Source organism: Armigeres subalbatus, chromosome 3 (assembly GCF_024139115.2).
Source record: "Armigeres subalbatus isolate Guangzhou_Male chromosome 3, GZ_Asu_2, whole genome shotgun sequence".
Classification (NCBI taxonomy): domain Eukaryota; kingdom Metazoa; phylum Arthropoda; class Insecta; order Diptera; family Culicidae; genus Armigeres; species Armigeres subalbatus.
The window spans coordinates 101597460-101605498 of NC_085141.1; the positions used below are offsets into that span (position 1 = coordinate 101597460).

An 8039-nucleotide genomic window follows, 5' to 3' on the forward strand; every position below is an offset into this window, starting at 1 on the left:
TAATTGGACGAGTTTTGATCGATGATCCATTTGCAAATTGTTTTATAACGTAAGGACTGTTATACTAATTTGATAATTTCTTCATAATTTGGGTTATTCAATTAGGCAATTTCAATATCGAATATTACACCATAAGCGTGTATTGATGTATGGAAAGGTTCTTATTAAACTTTTGAGTTCTATTTTTTTCATGAATTAATGTGTTGAGTTGTTTGTTCTTTAGGTCAAGATTCAGTCTTCTTTTTCGGGGTTCCCAGCTTTTGAAATTCAGTTTTATTGCGTGGGTACACTGTTTAGTACTACCTTGGATTAAGTTTTTTGTTCTATGCCATATCTTTAATACATCAGTAAGATTTTGAGCACAAATAACGTAACGCTTCAGGGGAGGGAGGGGGTCGATCAACCGTTACTTATTGTGACATAGGGGGAGTTTAAGAATCGTTACGTAACAAACAAGTTAAATAATAAATTTAAAAAAAAATTAAATCGCGTTTTGCATAAATACAATGTTTTGCTTAAAATGAGGATGAAACAGAAAAAAAAAACAACAATAACGGTTTTACAATAACGGTGATATTTTCATAATAATTGGGCAATAGGGAGGGGTAAGCGTTGCGTAATTAAAGGAGGGGGAGTCTGGTCACGCGTTACTTGTTGTTACAGGGGGGAGGGTGTTCAAAATCCCGATTTTTTACGTCACGTTAGTTGTGCTAAATTACGGATTCTTGACTCAGCTGCGGTTCTTATCGACCAACCAACTCAAGAGCTGAATTTTCGTGACCCAACTAGGTCCAACGGCGATTCCGGCCGCCGACCAACTTACTCCAGGATTGGGTTTTCTTGACCCAACTAGGTCCCATGACGATTCCGGCCAACGACCAATCTACTCCAAGATTGGATTTCCTTGACCCAACTATTTACATACTTGTCGATAATTAGCAAAGACTGATCTTGGTTATGCCTTATTGGGTTGAGATTTCCAGGCTCAAAAATCATTCCGAATCCGGCCATCGAGCAATCTACTCTAGGAATGGATTTTCTTGACCCAACTAGGTCCAATGACGATTCTGGCCATCGATCAATCCACTCCAGGGTTGAATTTCTTGACCCAACTAGGTCCAGTGGCAATTCCGGCCACCGATCAACTCACTCCAGTATTGGGTTTTCTTGACCCAACTAGGTCTAATGGCGATTCCGGCGACTGAGCAAACCACACCAGGATTGGTTTTTCTTGACCCAACTAGGTCCAATGGCGGTTTTAGCCATCGATCAACTAAATTGATTGTTTTTACTATCTAATTCAAATTCTGAGCACATAGTTGCTATTTAAATATATTTAGGATTTTGATTAAGGGATTGTAAAAGGAAATAAAGTAAAAATGGCTTTTTTTGGAAGAAACAAGATTGGCTTCTCAACAAAGAATATTTCGAATGAATCCTAAACAATGAATGTATTAGCGAAATACGAATTTTTACGTCAATTTATATATACCTAAAAAATATTCAATCCTTCTATGCAACTATATCAAAATGGCGTTCTTTTGAAATATAAAATCCACTAAATATCTTTCGCCCCTAATGTGTTAGGCACTTGAACTGCGTCTGCAAACTTTAAGCAATTAGAAACCTATTCAGTCACCGATTTGCAAATAAAATCAATCGTAAACGGTATTTATATGTTCGTGTCGAAAGTCAAACACGACAATATGTCAACGTTTATTATGGATTTGTTAGATCCTACACTGACCAGCCAAGATGCTGGCTCTTCTTTGATTTCGCTGATAAACTATTTGGCTGTGGCTTTTCTATCGGAATATTTTTGCGTTTGTGTAGTGAAAACGAGAGAAGAATTTGTGCTAATTGATGTGGAAATTCCAACGATGATTATAACGGTCGATGAACATTTCGATCAAATAATGCTGCGTGGAGTAGACCATGGTTGTCAGGCATTTATTGTTCATGAACAGGCAGCTCTTTGGGCATTTTTGGACGGGTTTTTCGATGCTCATGATTATTCGAATCAACGTTCAGCTCGAAAAAAGTTGATTGCTGTGTTGGACTCGCCAAGTTCCGAAGATTTCGATAGGTTTTGCAATCATCCAGTAGTTAGAGGTAGATAAGTAAAATAAGTAGGTGATACTTCTCTTATTTTAATGAATGTTCTATAATTAGACCTACCGGATGTTCTGTTGATTGTTAAATCTTCGGAGGATAGCACAGTTCGGTTCTATACGACGGAAATATATGGAGATGGAACAAGAGGAACTGTTCTAGTTAGAATATTGCCCGTGACTCCACCGAATTATTTTCCAGATAAAAGTAAAGACATGAAAAGCGTTCCGATCAGACTTCAAACATTGGAATACCCTCCGTTTACTTATTACGCTGAAACAGTAAGTTAATTGAAAGGAAAATCTGTAAAATTATATTTTTTATACCGGATACCCGATAATAGACGCCGGAGAAGGCCAATGCCAGGAAAGATCCTCGGTATTATGAAGATAATAATCCAATTTTTATCGATGGGACCGAATGTCGAATGCTGCTTGAATTCTGTTTTCGATATAATTGCACCATAGATGCACATTTTGGTGCGTACTTAGTGGTTATGATTGAAAAAAAAAATGTGTAAATGAAAATTCAAATTTTATTCACAGATGAAGTTGGTATGTGGGGAGGTGTCTCTGAAAATCGTACAGGAACAGGAATGATCGGAGCAGTTGCAACACGTCAATCTGACTTTGCTGTAGCTGCTAACTATTACTGGTAGGTAATAGCGTGCAATCATTGTTTTATGTTTTAAAATGTATATTTTTTGTTAGTTTAAAGAGAGAGAGAGAGAGTTTTGATTTTTCGAAAAAAAATGTACGGGAAATGCAATTGAATTTTCTTTGGATAAATTTTCCGTTTAGAAATTTCACCTCAATAGAATCAATCACAAAACTATACATTTTTGTAATAAATAATTTATAAGTGATAATTTGCATTTTTTCACCGCTGCAAGGCTTGACCCGTACCGCTTTTCAACTTACTCGGAAATGCTCAGCCGTTCCGGATTGATAGCGCTCGTTCCGAAGCCGAAATTAGTTGCCCCGTGGCGTACTCCGTTTCTTTCCTTCTCCAAGCACCTTTGGATAGCGGTGGCCATTGCGTTTGCGGTAGGTGTTGCCGCCGTATGGTTGATCGAGAAGGGCCGCTGGCACATCGTGGGCTCGTCCGATGGGGATCATCCGAAAAGTTTCGGCGATTCTCTGCTGACCATGATCGGGTTCTACATGGAGCAGAGTGCTTTCATGAGAAACGATTTGATGGCTTGCGTGTTCCTGTTCAGTGCGCTGTTGTTTGCTGGGTTCATGGTCGGGAATTTGTATGGAGCCGGCTTGGCTGGAATCATGACGATTCCTCAGTATGAACCTGCCATCGAAACGCTTCATGATCTGGCCGATAGTGGTCTTATCTTTGTGGGTGTCGACATAGCTTGGATGTATGCCTTGATGCCATCACCACAGGTATAGGTGAAACTGAATTGCAAATCTAGTCGGAAACATAATTTTTCTTGTTTGCTCTAACTAGGCCTATATTCAGAAAATCGTGCGACACTTCAAAGTAGTGGATGAGGAGTACATGATTCGGCATAGAAGTATCCATGACGTGGGGTACGTTGGAGAGAAAACTCAATTCGGACATTTTGTACCCATTCATTATTTGGATGTGGAATCATCGAGGCATTTTCAATTACTGAAGGAGGATTTATCGAACCAGTATTGTGCAGTGATCCTCACCAAAACCTGTCCATTCAAGCAAACGTTCAACGATCTTGTGATTGTGGTTCGCCAAACTGGTATTCAGTATTTTTGGGAAACATTGGTATATATATTTTTCATATGAGTATTAGTGGTGTATCATTCAATAATAATTTGTTTATATTTAGGTTGCTAACAATTATCTCAGTGTAACAATCCAACAAAATTTGCTGGGTAGCGTTCCTTCGGATAGCGATGCAGTGGTGCTTGGGGTATCCCATTTCTTGGGTGCATTTTTCATTTTGATTATTGGATGCTCGATCGCTACGATAGTATTTTTCTTGGAATGTTGTTTCGAAAAATTGAAGAAAAAATGAATGGGGAAGTTTCAAAGCGAATAAAGTAACTAGGTATAGGCAGGATCTATAAATCATTGTTTAGATTGAAAATAAATAAAAGCAGCATCATGTATTGATTTTCTAGTTTCCACGATTCCACACCACAATATTTTTTAAAATGATACCCCAGCTGTTACACCCAGCTTTTCGTATGATACCTTCTAGCGCAATATTGAACAACAGAGGCCTTATTGCGCATCTTGACTCGACAGCTCTTTCACACTACAGTGTGTATAGTTTGCCTCATAGCTCCACACAGTCTATACTATAGTATACTTCACCCCATTCAATTCCATATGCATTCATATCACCCAATATTAATACTGGAGATGATAGATATTGCAAGACTGTCTACCTAGACGCCCACTTTCTGTGGTATAAATTTCATGGTGCTTCGTGCAGTGAGTCAAAAATAATTCCAGATGGAAGCCTAGAGGAGAGAAAAAAATCTGCACACCCCCGTTAATAATCCTGCTCATCGACGATGGAACCTACGTCAAAATGGATTTAGGACAGCTTCCTGGCCAAAAATTCTGCATGGCGACGGCACGAGGAGTCGTTCCTGCGAGATAAACTTTGCTAAACTAATGATTTAGCGAGGGATAGCAAAGACCAAAGCACAGAGAAACAGACGTCTCACTTAGAACAAAAAGCAATCAAAATCATAGTCACGAAAACATTACCGCTCAATGCTAAAAGCACTGTAGGCGGACCATCGGCAACCCGGTGGCGGTAGTGAGCAAACGTCAAACACAAGCAAAACCGATTGAAGCGCCATTGGTGGCCGATCGACCACCTACAAAAAATTGAATCCACCGTTAAAAAGATGAACGATGATACATGTGTAGAGTGAGACGTCTGTTTCCCTGTGACCAAAGTGACGATAAGACGATGGACTCTAAGCTGTACAAGGAAGAATGTCTCAAAAATCGTGTTTCATGAAAGCCCATGAAGGTCCCATGAAGTTTTGGACAGATTTGGCGAGTTGCCACTACAGCCGGGAAGTCATCCAGTTGTACCGCGATAATGTAGGTTTCAACAATAAAAACATAATCCACCCAACTGGCCGCAGTTCCGGCCCATCGAGACATTTTGGGCAATAATGGCGCGGAAGCTTAAGAAAAGTGGATAAACAGCTCGAGACACGACTCAGATGACCAAACTGTGGAACAAATGTGCCAAGGAAGTTGTCTCCGGAGGTGTGCATCGTTTGATGAGAGGAATAAAGAAAAAAGTGCGAATTGTCACTAGAAAACTAGAAATGATTTGCATTTTTAATTTTTCTTTAAAGTAAAGTAAATTACCTTTGTTTTGATGTATTAACCTTATTTGTATGCCAATCCGTTACCTAGATACAGATGTTTTTTTTATTCCGGATTCTAAATGGACATAGCTTTAAGTTAGTAAGACGAATATAAACAGAAGCTATGCAAAGATCTTTATTTTTTACATTTATTTGGCAAGCGACGATCTCTAAGCCATTAACAGTCGGAATGGGAATTCTGTAGAAGGAGTAGCACTTTTTGATCCCCAATAGAACGCCACCATAATGATCATCCCGATCTTGGTGGTGGTTTGGCGGATGTGTCTTGCGACTTAACCATTTCCTCATACGACCGCTTGAAGCGCTGTACCAAGGAGCGATTCACTTTTTGGGTGCGCTTTTTGCACACCGGGCATTCTTGCAAACATGGAGAGAATCCATGGCACATTAGGCGCACTTTGTAACTTGTTGTTGGCAGGACTCCTCTCTATGCCTCTCAAAACATTTGCCACAACGGGGCTTGTTGTCGCAAAACTCGGCAGTGTGCCCCAACTGTTTGCAGTTGGCACAATTGAACACTCTCGGCACAAAAAGACGCACCGGAAATAACATATTTTCAATATCTACATATTTTGAGAGAATCGAACCGAAGCGAGCCTAACTTAGAATACACTTTTTTACCATCTACCATGGCAGCTGAATGCAACTTCGTGCAATCCAGTAGACTCCATTGCATTCTTCAAGCGGCCTTTTCCCTCTATTACATCCTTGCAAGTCAGGCTCGCTGCGTTGATCACACCTTCGATTTCGACCTCCTGCGAGGGGACATAAACCAAATATTCAACATTGTAGACCTTCAGCGATTTCGTTTGCATCCTTATATGTTGGTGCGGTTATGCGTAGTTTGTTCCGATTTACCTGACGGAAATCAGTTTTCGGAAAACAACGCGTCAAATCTCGCCCAATGCCGAAAAAATCTAAGCTTTTCACTTTCTGCTGAAAGTAAACAACCCATGGCCCAGGAGAAGATGCGTGGTAGAATCGTGTGTTAGTTAGTTATTAACTAATTAGAAAAAAAACCTTAATAAATAAAAAACTAATTCAAACAATTCTAATCAGACTGTGGGAGAACAATACAACCATCTTTGCCACTTATCTGCGGCTGCTGCTATAGGTAGCAGCAGTAACAATAGCCTGCTTTACTGGCGTCGCCAGAAGCAGCTACTTCCGCTCGCCGACAGTGATCGCTTTGGATCCGTAGGTAGGATACGCACCACACAATAGCACTCGCAATACCGAACACAATCCATGTTGAGACACAGCACACACGTCTGGCTCGTTCGAACTATCGGCACGGAATGATAGCTTTAACTTGTGAGAAATGAGACGTTCAAAATAAGTTCAGAGTAGTGAGCAGTGAGTACTATAAAACCCAGATTAATTCACCTAGCGGTGATGATGCCTTTCCCGTGCGGTAAAAAAAATAGTATTTTGGGCGAAATTTTGGGCATTATTTCTGAGTCCATCGTCCGATCCGGCCAATTTTCAATAGGAAATAATGAGACAAGATTCTGCGTCGAATGCAACCTGTTGCGAGAGTTAACACATAGCGACGAACGACATTAAACTCTACAAGCAGCATCAGCACTTCTCAAGTGGGTCACGAACGCCGGGACAACGAACGCCGATAAAAACAATCACAACATTGTCGAGGGCACCGATCGATCTATGCTGAGTGGGCTCAACCGCCGCGGGACCGTCATCGCTGAAATTACATTTTGAGTTTTGAACCTTGAATAAAGTCTGTTCTGTTTTTACCATCGACCGACTCGGATCATTCTTTTAAAAGAACCTCCCCGGTAAAAAAGTTAACTGGCGCCCGAATAGGGACCTTGCCAAAAGTGGGAATTGTATAAGTTACAAGTGGTGAAAATCGTTAATTGTTAACAAGTGGAAAAAATCCTAAGTGGATATCACAAAATCCGAAAGTGGTTCAAGGAGCCAGTTCACCTGTTACAATCCGGTTCAACGAGCCCCATCACGACAACGAAAGCGAGAGCCAGGACACCGAAGCTGAGAAGCTCGATCGCTACTAGGACCCCAGTAGCAGCACTGCAGCGGCAAAAAGGAATCACCCCAAGTAGCTGCCTGGTTTTCCCCACCGAGCGAGGCCGCCCTAAGTTACAACCCAAAAAGTCCAGGAATTCCATCATGGTACTGGCATTAATGTAAGTAATTTTTATCATTATTATCTAAAAGTGTAAGTGACAAACCAATTGAAACCAAAAAAAAAAAAAAACATTTTTTCTCCATCGTCATTACCCATAAGTGAATATCTTTATCCGATCAATTGTGACAAAATTTCGTTCTACCGAGTGGGAACAAAACAGTGCGACGGTCGAAAACAGTGCGACGGTTGTTGATTTTTTACCTTTGCTTTCATATGAGCAAGAAAATCCAAGTAGAAGCATAAAAGTGTTACTGTGACGAGTAGATTTTATTTCACTCTTCCTAATTGCTAGCCTCACTAATTGATTAACCATCAGTGAATACAGCTAATTTGCTTTTCAAAATATAATTGATTAAAGATCATACACAATTCCTTCAAAAAACCTAGGGTGGACATTTACTTCA

General features: G+C 40.3%; 1 protein-coding gene across 1 annotated transcript; it reads left to right on the plus strand.

The window, feature by feature from the left end:
* The first annotated feature begins 2327 nt into the window (after positions 1-2327).
* On the plus strand, positions 2328-7501 carry LOC134221838 (uncharacterized). The gene is made up of 7 exons (XM_062701011.1): positions 2328-2393; positions 2456-2591; positions 2658-2766; positions 3005-3509; positions 3574-3867; positions 3932-4015; positions 7373-7501. The coding sequence occupies exons 1-7, from the start codon at positions 2328-2330 to the stop codon at positions 7499-7501; spliced, it is 1323 nt and encodes a 440-aa protein (XP_062556995.1).
* The last annotated feature ends 538 nt before the right edge of the window (positions 7502-8039 follow it).